Source organism: Drosophila albomicans, chromosome 3, assembly GCF_009650485.2.
Source record: "Drosophila albomicans strain 15112-1751.03 chromosome 3, ASM965048v2, whole genome shotgun sequence".
NCBI lineage: Eukaryota > Metazoa > Arthropoda > Insecta > Diptera > Drosophilidae > Drosophila > Drosophila albomicans.
This window is the reverse complement of record NC_047629.2, coordinates 40,396,703-40,412,627: the sequence shown is the minus strand read 5'-3', so window position 1 is coordinate 40,412,627 and position 15,925 is coordinate 40,396,703. Positions and strand designations below refer to the sequence as shown.

At 37.1% G+C, this 15,925-nt stretch overlaps 1 protein-coding gene across 7 annotated transcripts in view; it reads left to right on the top strand.

Annotated features, from left to right (window-relative positions):
• Window positions 1-15,925, top strand: part of LOC117568929 (RNA-binding protein Musashi homolog Rbp6) — a 224,186-nt gene that overhangs the window by 10,321 nt on the left and 197,940 nt on the right. For all 7 annotated transcript variants that reach the window (XR_007954721.1, XR_007954722.1, XM_052003653.1 and 4 more), the window contains exon 3: window positions 10,089-10,129. Coding sequence is in view for 5 of the 7 variants with exons in the window: in XM_052003653.1 (XP_051859613.1) it covers window positions 10,089-10,129 (41 nt within the window). In the remaining 2 variants the exon portion in view is untranslated. The remainder of the gene's footprint in view (window positions 1-10,088; window positions 10,130-15,925) is intronic.

Here is a 15,925-nt window from a genome sequence, read left to right as displayed (position 1 = left end):
CAGCAGCCGACAGAGAAGAGAGAGCGCAAAAAAGAACGGAATGGAGGAAAACTTAGGAAGTGCAAGCCGCCATTAGAAAATGTAGATGAAGGTTGGGCGGGTGTTACGTCTTATTGGTCGCCCGATTGCCGCCTACAAGTCGCGGCTGGTGCTGGACAGGAGGCCGTTCCGATTGCGATTGCGACTGTGACTGCGACGTGTGGTTACGCAATAAAAAAAAACACATTATAAAAAAAAATCTAGAAAATAAAAGAAATATAATAGGAAGGGGAGATCAACGAAAAAAAAAAGTTTTGCTATCTTGTGGCTAAGAAAAATGTATCGCCGACATTGGCACAATGCATCCTTTCAACCGCAAAGTGCAGTCCGGCCCCGAAACTCCCGCTATATTCATTATACATAAATTGCCATGCGGAGGTGGAGAAAGAAGTGGAGTGAAATGTGCAGCAGAATTGCTTTAAATGAGCCAAAAGCCCGCGCCGAACGAAGCGTATCCCAATTTAGGCTCTATGTATGCTCCGCTCCAGACGCAGTCGCCGGTTGCCTCGTTCGCTACTCCATTTTGCAGTTCGTGTATTTAGCTTTCCGCACGATTAAATCGATGCAACTGTAAAAGTTCTTTTTCTATTACGCACACACACAGCGTGAGTTAGAGGGCGGAGGGTGGTGGACTGCGGGGAGGGGAAGGGGTAGAGGGAGGTTCACAGTGGGTGCCGCACATAAAACATTGCCCGAGCTCAACATTTAGACGCTGCCTCTGCTTTGTCTGGCACCTTCTACTCCCTTTTCCTTCCCTCCCTCGGCTCACTCAATTCCTCATATTTGCGTGGCCAGAGTTGCCACCCTTTTGTGTCGGCGGCTGCCTTGAATATGTGTCTCCTACTCAGACAATTGTCGGAGCAAACATATTTATGCTTTAGCATAGCTCGGCCCTCGTTTAGTGCTTCAGTTTTTAGTTTTGTCCATGTCGCAACGTTTCTCCACTCTTACACACACACACACATAGACGACGACGCACACAAAAGGTTGCAACCACGAAGCAATTGCAGCAACTCTTCATCATCTCTTCACCACCCACTCACCCACTGTATACCCAACATTTCCATGGCAAATGCTTCGTGTGTTGTTGCTGCATTTTGATGATGTTGTTGATAGCCGCACATGATAGTCATCGGACGCTTTGGCTTTACCGGGAGTCAAATTGTGCTGGGATTTCTGTGTAGCAGAAAACACAAGAAAGAATAGAAACAACACAATATTCTCTATGTGCAAAAGTAAAGAATTCCAAATACACTTTCATACGCAATGCAAAATGTGGGTCAGCATTTTAATGCTAAAAGTTGCACGCTTACTGTATTTAAATCTGATATTTTAGAAAGAAAATTGGGCAATTTAATGGAACCGACGTTTGCTAAAGATTCAGAAGAAATGAATGAAAAAAGGGATTTTAAAAAAGAAAATAAATATATACAAATTTTTCTTGACTGATCCTTATTAAAGTCCTCAATAAAATGTTCATATTTTAGAATGAAAATTAACCAACTTAATAGGACAGAGATAAACAACTTAAAAGTGTATTAAAAGAATATACAGAGAAGCGAATTAAAACAATTTTGAATTTGTTCTTATACGATCTTTATCTGAGAGCATTGAACAATTTTAATATTGAAGAATGAAAAAAAAATAAAAAATATATAACAGAGAAAATAATGAAATACAGTATAATTGATAGAATACTTTACTATATTTTGAATCACCTTATTGACTTACTTACTTTATCTGATTGAAGATTGATTCTGAAAGCCAAATACAACGCTATAGCTAAGATCCCCTTTTTAGAAGTGTATTCCAAATGTATAGCAAAAGATTGTGCATTGGTTTGTGGCCAGGCGTTTATGTGCTTGAAAAATCCTTTTATAATTTGTTTAAAGGGCAACCATTAGAGGAGGCGACGAGGAAGTCCAAGAAGCTATTGTGTGTGTGAAAATGTGTTGAAAATGCATGTGTAATGGGAATCGATATGTTAATAGTGGTAGAGTCACAACACAATGCGGAGAAAATAAATTGATTTACATGATTTTTATAAAGATTTAAATGCAAATTGCTTTTTGAGAATCTGCTCTATACTTGTCCATAATGTTGTTCAACGTTAAACAACAAGATAATAAATCAAGATAAATCTTTGACCCAAAGATTTATTCTTAAAGGTTTTCAGTTCTCTATTTTTAAAGATTCTTCTGCAATTTCACAAGTTTTTCAACGTTTTGGTGTCAAGTTTTCAACTTTTAATAAATGCAATTTTGCAAAAAACAAATCGATAACAGATATATCCAGCCTGTTGCCCGCATATAGAAACGCACACACACACTCTCACAAATTCAATAGAGTTGAAGTCAAGTGTAAAGTTGCATTGAAAACAAAAGTGCTCTCTGGTCGAGAGTGCTTAACGGGGAAATAACTTTTATGCAGGCTGTGAAAGTACCTTGAAACACGTACGATATCGATGCGAACAGAATCTGAAACAAACTAGAGGAATTAGGCAACGATACAATAATTCGATTTGTCGGCAAAGTTTGAAGAAACTGCAAGCCTTGTATATATAGGCAACTTTAGAAGAACAGTCTAGATATGTATTCATTCTTCATTCGTATACAAATTTAAATATTATGTTTAAGCTAACTTTTATTACTGCATGACATTTATTTTATTTTACTTTTAAATTTGTTTGTATATTAGAAACACATTTCCCAATTAGATAACAGTTTTATTGCGCGGTTGTCGAATCAATCCATTAAGAAAAGAATCATATAGTTGTATCGATATCAACTCATACAGTGAATAATAACAATCGAGTAACAAACTTGTGAAAAGAAGGAATTGAAAGATAAATTTAAATATTAGATTTTATGAGGCTTTCGTAAAAAGTTGTTACAATAATGGGAGATTAAATCACAATTAATTAATCATTCTAGATATGTTTCTTATGTATAAGATGTGTTCTATTAGCTCACAAGTTTATCATACTCTTACCCATTAGCTACATAAAAGAGTACTAAAATATAAGCTATTGCTCTCATCAATTTTGAATGCTATGAAGTCTTGATATGTCTTGATACATGTAAGATATGTTCTATTTGCTTACAACTTTATAATACTCATACCCATTTGCTACAGGGTATAGGGCAACATTAAAGAACATAAGAGAGTACTAACGTTTAAGTCTAAGCTATTGCTCTTATCAACTTTCAAAGTACTGAAGTCTAGAAATGTCTTTACTCCTGATAGATAATTTCTAACAGCTCATAACTTTATCATTCACACTTCATACAGGGTATAGGTCAACATTAAACGGCATAAGAAAGTTCTATAAGACTAAGCTATTGCTCTTATTGACTTTAAAAGAACCTGAAGTCTAGAGATGTCTTCACTCCTTTGAGATACTTTCTGTCAGCTCACAACTTCATCATACCCATTTGCTACAGGGTATAGGATAACATCAAACGACATACGAAAGTTCTATAAACCTAAACTATTGCTCTTATTGAATTTAAAAGTACTTGAAGTTTAGAGATGTCTTCACTCCTGTAAGATACTTTCTATCAGCTCACAACTTTATCATACGCACTTGGTACAGGGTATAATACTAGTGTAACATCAAAGAACAAACAAGAGAGTCTAAGCCTAAGCTATTGCTCTGATCAGCCAAGCATTCTCAATGCTTTCCATTCTCGCTTTTGTCTGACTGTCTGACTGTCTGTTTGTCTGTCTACCGCTCAATTGCTCGTCAACTCCGATAAGTCGCCCCCGTTTTTTTTTCTGTTTTGTGTTGTTGCATGCCACACCGAACTGACCATTCGCAAGTTCAAAGCGTAGCGGGGGAGCAAAGTAAGAGAGGGAGAAGGAGAGGGAGAGAGGGGGAGGTAGACCCGGCACTTGCATAACGTTGGCCCATTTGCCGTTTTGCTTTGTCACAGCTCGGCACCTTTGGTTGCCTCTGCCACATCTGCCGCTTCTCTCCCTCCCCTCCTCCTCCTCCTGGTGCACACACTTGCCACTACTCAACGTTGTACTCCACTTTTGTTGCTGCACTCGATTCCAGACTGCGGAGTCCGCTGGCCTTTGTTGCGCCTCTCGCTCTAGCTCTTTTGCTCTCTTGCTCTCCACATTTTGTGCCGCTCACATAATTTGTCATGTGAAAAATTACTAAAGTTACAAGATCTGCACTTTTATTTCCATGTGTGTGGCAGCGTTAAGTCCACGCAACAGTCAACGACGACGAGTCGCTCCCTTCCCTCCCCTCTCTCCATGCGTGCGTGTTGCCCTCAAGAGGGGATTCGCTTCGTGATTACAGCGGTTGATGGCGGGGGTGCTTGCTGTTTTGCTATTTTCTTGCCTCTCGTTGCATACTATAGTAGCATATATACATATGTGTGTGTATATTTTTTTTCTCTGCTTTTTCGTTACTATTTTGCACATTTTTCTATTCAACAATGAAGCCACAATAGAAAAACGTCAACTAGTGCAGGGAAAACAGCGGGAGCAGCTATGCAAAAGTCTGAATGTGTGTGTGCGTGTGTGTGTGTGTGTGTGGAAGCGAGAGCGCTACATTTGCTATGTGCATAGAAAGTCTGAAACGGGGATTTTGAATGGCAAACAAGCGGCAAAAACGGCGGTCGAGGCAAGCGGAGCAAACGAAGCGCTCGCTGCACAAAGCCCGCTGCAGCCAGCAGCGCCTCAAACCTAGAAACTAGAACCTAGAACCGAGAAGCAAAAGCAGAGTCAGAGTCAGCGCCAGAGTCAGAGCGTTCGCTATAGTCATAGAGCTCTGTATTGTAGCTGTTGAGCAGGCTGTGAATGGCGACGACTTGCGCATGAATGGCACAAGTGTACGAGCGAGTGTGTGTGTGAGCGGGGAGAGGGGTGGAGAGGGGTAGTATGCAAGGGGGAGGGCTTCGTTTGCAGGCCTATAGAAAAGTGACGTGCGCTTTACAATTATTTCGTAATGCAAGCAAATGTGACCGAGGAATCAAGTCAGGGGCGTTGGCAAAACGAGGGAGGGTGAGGGATGGGGTCAGAAAGAGGAGGGGGACTGCTCGGCAGTCTCGGCAGCATCTTTTGCGGGCAGCGACGCGACGTCAGCAGTGACAAATGTCAGTCGGTGGTTGCACTACTAATCGGACATGTTGCGTTGACTTGTTTATGACTGCCAGCTTAACACGCACATCAACACACACACACACACTCATACTCGAGACAGCGTGTGTGTGTGTGTGTGCGTTTTTGTAATGTGTGCGGACTTGTGGGAAATCTGTAAATAGCTGCAAAACTAGAAGCCATCGACGTCGCCCAAGAGACAAAGCACTCGTCATCAAAGCTGTTGTTGTTGTTGTTGTTCCTTACTCGTTGCTCGGCTTTACCCGCGGGAATATTGTGCTAGACATAGCACTGATAGTCAACGTCGGCAACAGCAACAGCAGTCGGAGCAACAACAACAACAACAGCAACAGCAACAACGACAAGCACTTGGAATGCAATTTTTGTTGCGTCGCACGCGGCGTATGCGTAATCTTGAAATTATTATTTTTTATTATCAATTTTATAGCCGCTTTAAAGCGCTTTTAAATCACTGCACAACAGCGAGAAAAAATAAACCGCATAAATAAGAGCAAGAGCAGCACTAATATTACAGCATATTAAGTATACGCCGTGATTTATTCTGCACGCTGTGTTATTCTGTTTTTAAGTAGCTATATAAATTTAACAATATGCGATACTCCACGCATCTGCGTATTTACATTTTTTTTTTGCTATGTGCCATGAAATCTGTGCAGTTAACAATAAGTTGCCGCTGTTTGCTATAGTTATGCGTTTATAGGGATTTTTATAGAATCAAATGAACACAAAATAAGAATCATATATTAAATAATAATAACAAGATGAGCTAAATATGAGAAAAAGAATGCTCACGGCAAACAAAATATGTTTAGTTTTGATATAAATTTTATCATTGAGATTTGTTTCCAAGTAGATTCTCAATGCGGAATAAATTCTGCGTATTGTTACAAAATAAAAGCTGAAATTGGCACTTGAAAAGTATAACGCACAATCTGTAAAATGTATTAGGGGTATACTTTAATTCAAGGATTTATTTATGATTAAACTGTCGACACAAAATAAAAGATTGTATATTATTGTATATTCAAAATTGTATTCAAAAAATAACTTGTAACTTTTAAGCACAATCCTTAAAAATATTTAAGACTGGCATTTATCTTGTTAACAGTTAAATAGTCAACATTAATTCAAGTAATCCGAGTATATATAAATATAAATTAAAAAAGTACTGAACTGAAAAGAAAAAGCTATTGACAAACATTAAACACAATCTCTAGAAAGTTATTAGGATAAATTAAATTAATTTTGTAATTGAAATTAAAAATAAATTGACTAACATAAATCATAAACAAACAAAATTTTCTCTTGAAAACAAAAATCAAAAATTTATGTTCACACTTTTCCTAATTATTTAAACTATACTATAAACATTTTATGTATTAACATTTTATGTTTGATTAAACTTATAGAATTCATTAAAAAAATTAAATAACTTAGAGACTTCACCTAATAGTAAACTATTAAAAAACCATCAAACATTTTCGCTTAGTTTGTCCTAAAACACATTGAATCAATTAAAAAAGTTATCAATCACTGCTTAAAAGAATATTTTTGGCTGTGTTTGAATTGAATACAGTTTTTCGCACAATTTCATTTGAATTTAGTTGTTTGTTTTTTAGTTGTTCTCGTTTTTATGTTCTTTTGTTGGTTTTTGTTTTTTTGTTTTTTTGGTTGTGTGTGTTGTGTTTTTCTTGTCTTTTTGTATTTGGTTTGCCATGCCAGGCGGCAATTACGCGTCACGCAGCTGGACGCGAGATGCGAACAGTGAGCAGCAGGCAGCGAGAGCTTCGAGCTCCGTCGAGCTGAGTGAGTTGCCGAGAACCGAGCACCACGCAGTTCGCTCTTTCGCTCGAGCTGAGTGCACAGAGACACACACAAATTGCCAGTGTAGGACAAGGTCGCATTTATTTGGTGCAGCCCGCAATTGGGCAAGCAGCAGAACATTGGATACTCGCGACGCATTGGGGGATTGGCATTCAGTCGCTGTTTGGGGATGCTGCTGATGGAAGGCTTGCAAAGAGTACAGGGAGGGGAAGAGAGGAGGGAGAGAGTGAGGGGATGAATGGAACATGCTGTGTGGATGAAGGTTACCTGCACTTCTCACTCGCCCACACTCGCCACAGACGTTGACAGCAAATGTTGAAAAATTATGAAATGAATACAAATATTTGCGGATCAGTGGGACGATGCGACGTTTGTTGCAAAAAAAAGCAAAAAAAAAAACAGAGTCATCGCCATTGAATGTTGCCTTCAATGGGGCAACATGGGGCGACAAAGTGCAAATCAAATGTGATGGATGATCTCAATGCTTAGTCTCTGTCTGTCTGTCTGTCTGTCTGTTTCTGCAGAGTGAGCACAGAGAAAAACCAATAAAAGTTTCGCAAAACGTTGAATGAAGTGCGTCGACTTCAAGACGTCTTGCCACCTTTGATTTACATGAGTGTTCTTGTGATAAGTAAAGCAGTCAGCACTTTTCAATAGTTATTAAGTATAAGTGTTTTCTATAGGCGACTAGACAGGCTTTCTTATTGTGTGTGTTATTAGAAAATGTTTGCAAAAAGTGTGATTGAATTGACACAATGCCAATGATTTATTCGAATATTTGCCAATATTTATTTGAGCGGCAAAGTTCTCGATCGTTACGTTTTAATTAGGCATTGCGAAATGCTATTTTTTGTGTGCATTATTTAACCAAAATTCCCATGAATATGTTATTAACGCTGAGCTGTTGAGCACTCAATTTACATAATTGAGTGTAGCTACTAAGTATATTAGAGTGTCACGCTTGAGAGTGCAATGAGCCTTGCACTTTTTTAATGAAGCCAAATAGTTTGGAAAATATACTGAAATTATAATTTTAAAGTTTTTTAATACCCAAAGCTAAGTTTGATTGAATGTATAGAATGAATTAAAAAATGAATATGTCTCATAAATATTCACTTATTTCTAACTAAAAGTCCTCTAGTTCTTTTAAAAGTCCAAATATATTAACATCGAATTTTAAGTGAATACAATTTAAATGTTCCAGAATTATGTTAAAAGCGCAAACTATTTTCATATCTTAACATCTTATTTTATTTTATTCTTTGTTTTCAATGCCTGAGCAGAAGATCAATTTAAACGTTTCTAACAGTTTTATAAGTATTTTAATTATTTGAAAACCAAAAAATTTTGTTAACTACAAATTTGATTCATTCGTTTGCTTGGTTATAAATTAAAAGACTTAAGATATTTCCTTCTTGGTTTAATTTTGAGTTTTTTCCATTCGAATAGAAGAATGGAAGAATGCATTCGTGAAATAGTGTTATAGATCTAAAATTTTTGAAGAATATTATTCTTGATTTAAATTTTTTGTTAAATTTTGACATCATATGTTAGAATCTTGATTCTTGATTTTATATTTATTATGTATCATTTAGAAATAAATTTAATATTTCAATATTTATTTTGCACAATTCTTTGAAAGGCGAAAAGATTTATTATACTAGTATTGGAATATGTAAATGAGTGTGTAATTTAATTAGTAAGCAAACATTTCTCTATAGCTATATTACCTGCCATGGGTTAAGGTATAAATAATTGCAATCTTTGTTTATGCAAATTGCCAAAGCTAATGAGGAGAAGGTAAACAAATTGCTCAGTGAGAAATTGTTTGGCTTTTAATGGGATATCAATATTGAGTTTCTAGTTTTGAAGATTGATTGCCGGCACTTTGAAGTTTTCGCTTTGGCCCAAAAATCAAAAAAAGGCAGAATGAAAAAGTGAGCAATTGCAAAGCATTGATTAATGACAAATTGTGTGGCATGCAAACGGCAAAACTGCAAAATGCTTAGACCCATTTTCGCTGGCCATCATCCGAGTCATTCAAAGCGTTTGCAATGCCTGCAAAAAGGTTGTTAGAGTCCCCCTTCCCCCCGCTTCCTCTTCCTCCCTCCTCCCGCGTTGTTGTCGCTGTTGTTGACGCTTCTTCCGTTTGCTGGTTTAGTTTTTCTTTTAGCTTACTTGGCGTAGTTGTTGTTGTTGCTGCGCCGTTGTTTGCTGTTGTTGCACATTTTATTAACATTTTCATTTAGTTGCATTTCGCGCTCGCTCTCTTTCGCTCTATCCCGCTCTCTCTGTCTCGCTCTCAATATCTAGTAGCTATCTAGCGAGCTATAGCTGCCCCTTCTATCTTTCAGTCTCGTTGTTTTATTTTGCTTTTCATTGCAATTTGTGTTTCTATGCATTTTTGTGTGTGTTTTACATTCGTTTTCGTGTCGTGGCACCCAAACCTAAACCGAAACCCAAAGCAGCCAAGCAACCAACCAGCCACCCACCAACGACTGCGACTGCGACGACTGCCCATTTGGCCCCCCTTGCCACACATTGTTGCCACTGTTGCGCTCTCTTTTGCAGTTTGTTGAAGTTTTCATAATCATTGTCGTCGTCGCAGTCGCAGTTGCAGTTGCAAGCCTTTTGCTTTTGTTTTTGCACTCTTTTTTTTTTTGTTTTGTTTTTTATATAAGCCTCCGTCGCTTTTGGCTCGGCTGGGAGATTTTCCAGCATGAAAACAATGCCGGGAAAGCGGCTTATTTTCTATGATTTAAATAATGACGAAGACAACAGTCAGCCACCTTCACCGCTACAGCAACAACAACAACACAATGATCATCGTCATCATCATCATCATCGTTGTCGTCATCATGGTGATAATAATGAAAGGACAGAGAAGAAAAGATGACGACAATGCAAGCGAGACGTCATTGATATAAGATGATAACTCACAGACTGTTTGTTTTCAGTTTTAGCCAGTCTATAACATAAACATTTATCTCTATTCTTACTTTATACTATATATATACTATATACTATTGCTAATGCCTCTTATTTGTCTGTCTGATGATGAATTTTATTTCGTTTTCTTTTACTTGCAGTAAAATGTTCATTGGCGGCCTTAGTTGGCAGACAAGTCCAGGTAAGTCTAATTGTTCCAGTATTGCAAATCGTCACAAATTAGACGAAATTCGCTAAATTTCTCAATGCCTTAGGGAGTAATTAGCATTTATTTGGTGGCTAACTAAGCCAGCTCATCTCTGACAGCTCTATGCTAACAAACCGCCCACACGTTAAACCATTATCATCTCTGCTTCTCTCTGGGCATATTGGGAAAACACGCGATTTTTACTTTGAGTGAAAGCTAGAAAAGTTTCTAGCAATCTGATGGAAAATCTTTGCAGTGAAATTAAAACTTCTTTTGTTGACGTGGGAATGGTATATCAGATTAACAACGAATTGTTAGATATACCATCGTTAAAACTTTCAATGAAAATTTCCAGAAATTAGTGCATTTTAATTGCTAAACAACTTGTTGGAAGAAATTTCTAGCCAATTAATTGAGACAGTTGCACTTTATGTTAACTTAGTTCTTGATTGACATTTAATTAAGGGATATTTTAAAAGCAAATAAAAACATATTTAACTTAAGTGGGAATTTTGATAAAATTATACAAATTTGTTCTTTCGGCCTTAAAGCTCTTACCTTTTATGCTGTTGATGGATAGTTCAGTCGTTAGAAATAAATCTGTTTGTAAAATGTTCAGCCATCTATGTTACGAGCCATCTACAGCTTTGTTAAGGCTTTGATAGTGTTTTTTCAGTCATTCAATAGAGGTACGAATATTTTGAAATTGATGTTTGTATAAGTCTTCGTTTTGGGTATTATTATTCTGCAAAGTTTTTGAACTACATTCTCTTCAAATTACAGCCTCCTAGCTCATACCTGCGATATCAAATTATGTTGTGTGAAAAGCCTTCTAGTTCTTACAATTTGGGCTGTGCTTTTATTAATTAGTCGGTCACTCAATAGATAACATATCAAAGTACGATGTTCCTAAATGTCAGCCTTCTCGCTCTTATTTTTTTTATGTTTATAAGTCGGTTAAGGGTTAAGATACGAATAGATTGAAATTTATGTGTTCTTTGCAATTGATCTAGATTAAAATACATTTCGTTGACACTATTCTGAATAGTTGTGCATAAATTACAGCCTCCTAGCTCTTGCCGTTTGCGATGTGCATTCAAAGTACTGTTGATGTTGTTGAAGATCGCTTTAAGTTTGCATTATTGCGCCTTAATAAAATACACATTTTTTGTTATTTTTTATACCACGTTGTGAATAAAGTTCAGCCTCCTAGCTCTTATCCTTTGGAAAAGTCCACTTGATGTTATTAAAGAATGCATTTAAATTAAAAATGTTCATATTCATATCTCTACTTGATAAAGTATGGTATTAGATATTACCCCTAGCTAGATAGATGGTGCAATTCAATTATGACACAAAATTGTAGCATTCACAAAATTCTCAATAAATTTGTATCTCAATTTGTATAGCCGATTCAAGTTGAGTTGTGTTGAGTCGATTCGAATTGATTCCGAATTCGTTCGGTATGCAATATTCAGTTGAGTTGTTTATTTGACGATCGAAAACAATGAACGACAACGGGTTTTTGTTTAAATTGAAATTGTAATTGATGAAATGCTTGAGATTTGCTGCCGCCACCAGCAACAACAATAGCAACAACAAGGCGACGATGAAGACGCCGTAATTTGACGTCAATTGGCGGCAGTTGCACAGATGTGTTTGCTGAAGGCGAATGATGAGAAAGCGAGAAAGAGAGAGGAAGCTACGTTCTCATTACATGCCGCATAGTTTCATTAGGCTAATCAAAAGGCGGCTCTCGTCATTTGTATTAACCAAATTTGATGTTGGCCCCAAAAAATACCAAACAACAACAAAAAGCGCCACTCGAAGCTGAAAAAGCTGAAGAGACTGCAAGATGCCTTTTGATGCCTGGCTTGGCCAACTTTGGAGTGTTGCAGTTGCTGCTGTTGCCGCCAACACATCCGCCGTCGCATTGCATACACACAAACACTCAGACACACAAACACTCAGACACACATATACTCAAACACTCACACACTCATATATGCAGTTACAGTTAGCCGCATTGCTTTTTTGTGTTGTTGTCGCCGTTTGTGTTTTTGTTTAGCGAAATTGTTGGCTCCGCCCATCATCAGAATGGCACTCGGCATTACGCTAACATATTATAACCTATAGCGCACACATACTAGCACACACACACTCAGTTGCACACTCATATCCATATAGATATAGTACTCATGAGTATATGCACATATATGCCCGCAATAGTTGAAGAGTCAATGCGGTCTTTGGTTTGTCTCTTTATTTCGCCTTTTTGCAATCTTTTTCGCTTGTCTATTTTATTTTTTTTTTTTGTTCGTTCTTTTTCGTTTCACGGTTTTTGTACCTGTGCCAAAAAAATTTTCAAATTTTCAAATGGCTTCTTCAATAGTGGCCCAACTTGAAATTGGCGAATGTATTTTTCCCTCTTTCTCCCTTCCCTGCCTGCCTTCCTGCCTTTTGTTATCTTTTCCCATTTGGTGTGTGTCTTCAATCTTTTCTAATTTTTATTGTTTTTTTTTTTTGCTTCTTTACGTTTGGTTCCCGTTGCTGTGCTTTTTTGGCATTCGCTGGCTGGCTGGCTGGCTGGCTGCTGCTTCGTTGGCTTGGTAAATTAGCCAAAGTTTGAAATATCTACTGTTAAATTAAAGATGTGACCAAAATGTTAATTTTTCTTTGCTTTCGCTCTGCACCAAAGCGTGGGAGGTTACAATAGAACGAAATGCAATCAGTTATCAAACGGTTATGAAGTACATGATCTGTGGAAAATATTATATTATAATGCTTGTGTACAGCATTTAAGATTTAAATAGAAAACGTTTCGTTGGGAAAAGAAACAGAGAATTTAAAATGATTTATTCTAGAGATTATTCACTTTTGAAAACAGATAATTTCTAATTCAAGAATATGGAGATCAAATTATGAATCAGTTACAGATTCGACAAAGAAACTGTTTTGCTTTAAAAGAATTTGAAATGATCTCTCGTCGGTTTCCACATTTTGCATATATGATTCAAAAGTTTAAAAATTGAATAAAACTGAAAAGTTAATGTAGTTTCAGCTTAGGCATTTTTTCAAATAAAATAGGGAATGAAATGATTATTAAACTGTACAATAAAATAGAATGACAAGCATGTAGATATACATACATATTTAAGTGTGTAACGAACAGGTTACAAATTTGAGAAAGAATTACACAAATCTATGCTGAACCATTTAAGTCTATTTAATCGGTTAGGAAACGGTTAGCGATTGAATAATGTCTAAATTTTCATCATTATATTATAATTAATAGCTTGGGTTCATTTTCGTTTCGGCTATAAAAGGTTATGCATTGAATAATGATTAAAACTATATCATTACAAATTATTCAATAATTTTGATTAACTTTTGAATCGGTTTTGAAACGGTTAGATATTAAAATATGTGAAATTTGTATCATTCCATATTAATTATTAATTTTGTTTGTTTGCTCTGGCTATAAAATGTTTATTCATTGAATTCAATAATTTTTATTGCTTTTTGAATCGGTTATGAAACGGTTAGAGATTGAAAAATGTTGAATTTCCATCATTCCATATTAAGTATTAATTTCTATTCTATATTGTATAAGTTCTGGAACTTTTATGCAATAACAAATGTTCAAAACTAGCACATTGTATATTAGTTAATAATTTTTAATCAAATTTGAATGGTTCTACAATAAATAATGTTTAAATCTCTATCATTACATGCTAAACCATAAAAATTGAAACAATTTGGAATCAGTTGTGAAGCATTTTCACAATAATTGTGCTTCGATTTATACCTTAAGCTACTTTTGGACATAAGGTAGAGCCATTCATTGACTCATTGTGACAGCGGTTAGGGAGCGATTATGACGTAACCGCTTTGAAGCATACAAAAACAACAACTATGCCACTTGACATCACAAGCAACTTGCAACAGACTGCGATCGTGCAATCGGCCACTCGCTTTCAAGCTGCTACAGTTGCTGCTGCTGCTGGTGTCTTCACAAGTATCTTGAACTGTTTCTCAGACTCAATTTGAACAGTTTCTGAGTTGCAGTTGCTCAGTGGGAGTTGCCAGCTTTGAGTCTCTTGGCCCAATGGCTAGATGGCAACCGGAACAAGCGCAGAGCTTTGGCTCAAGTGGCTTCCACTTCCACTTCCACTTCCACTTCCACTTCCACTTCCACTTCCACTTCCACTTGCGCCAAAGCTTATGCTTTTGGATTTTAGTCGCCAGCTATCGCCACTCGAGCACACAGTTGCAACTTACACACACACACACACGCGTACATCTCCCACACACACACACACATAGACAAACACACAGAGAGACAGAGAGCATATACTTGAAAAATGCTGACAAAGACCTAATCTAGGGCGTCTATAAACATGCGCCGGGGTCTAACGTCTAACAGCATAGTTAGGCTGCTTTAGACAGGTCGGCGACAGGCTCAAACTCAGCCTCAGTCTCAGTCTCAGCCTCAGACTGAGACTGAGGCAACAGCAACCATGAACGTACGTGTTGATAACTGCAGAGATGACGACGGCGTTGGCATCCGCATTACAGTGCGGTTGAGCACTCAAAGCGTTTTCCTACCAGATTTTTAATGATTGGCACGATTGTCTTAGCTACTTAATGATGTGCCCAAGTGCGACTAACCTACACAACCTCCCCCTCATCCTCCTCCCCACGCCCAAAAAATACATCATTTAGGTGCAGCTTGTGAGACATTTTCATGTCAACTATGCGGCGGGCGGGGCGTATACATAACTTAATGAACTTTTCACTGATGACGCCTCTTCCTCTTCCTTTGCCTTGCCCAGCCCTGCCCTCCCTCCCTCTCTCAGCTGCTGCTGTGGCGTAATTTAATTTTAATTTCGCAAGCAGCGCGCTGGAAGTAATTGTATGCATTGAAAATGTATTTGCTGCTATCGCTGGCAAACACTCGACGATGAGCAAAGCGTTGACAGCACAGCCGGCGACAATGACGAAAAGGCGATGAGTTCGTCTCGCGTCAGCCCAATTCACAAATAATACTCGCACTTCCTCAACAACAGCACACAAAACAAAAAAAAAACAACTAAGAAATGTTTTATGTGATTGACTGTGACATTCCCGGTATCCGTTTTCACCAAAAGCCGAACTCGTTATTATTCCTAAAACAGATCAAATGAATATACCAAAAGCATGGTAAAAATATACCGAATGCCATATTATTATGTATTGGTATTTTAACCACTTTCAAAATATATTATAGCCCGTAAAATATACCAGATTTCCTTTACCCCTTTACCCATTGTCAATATAAGCAACAAAAATATTATTGTTTTAATATACCAAAAAAATACTGAAGTATGGCTAAACACGTATTTGGTATATAAATGTAACACGTGAAGTATACTGAGTGTAATATTTGGTATTTTTATATACAACCACATTCAAAATATACCAAAGCTTATAAAATATACCAGGTTGTCATCCAAAGCTTGAGGCTTGAGGTCAGCTCCTCTACCCGTTGTCAATATAAGTTAAGAAAGTTATTGTTTTAATATACCAAATTAATATACCAAAAAAATACTGAAGTATACCGCAGATTTGGTATATAAATGTAAAAAGTGAAATATGTCGAATGTAATATTTAGTATTTTTATATACTAAAACATTCAAAATATACCATAGCTTATAAAATATACCATGTTGTCAACCAAAGCAATTAAGGCTCGAAGTCTGCCCTTCTACCCGTTGTCAATATAACCAAAAAAAATTATTTTTGCTTCA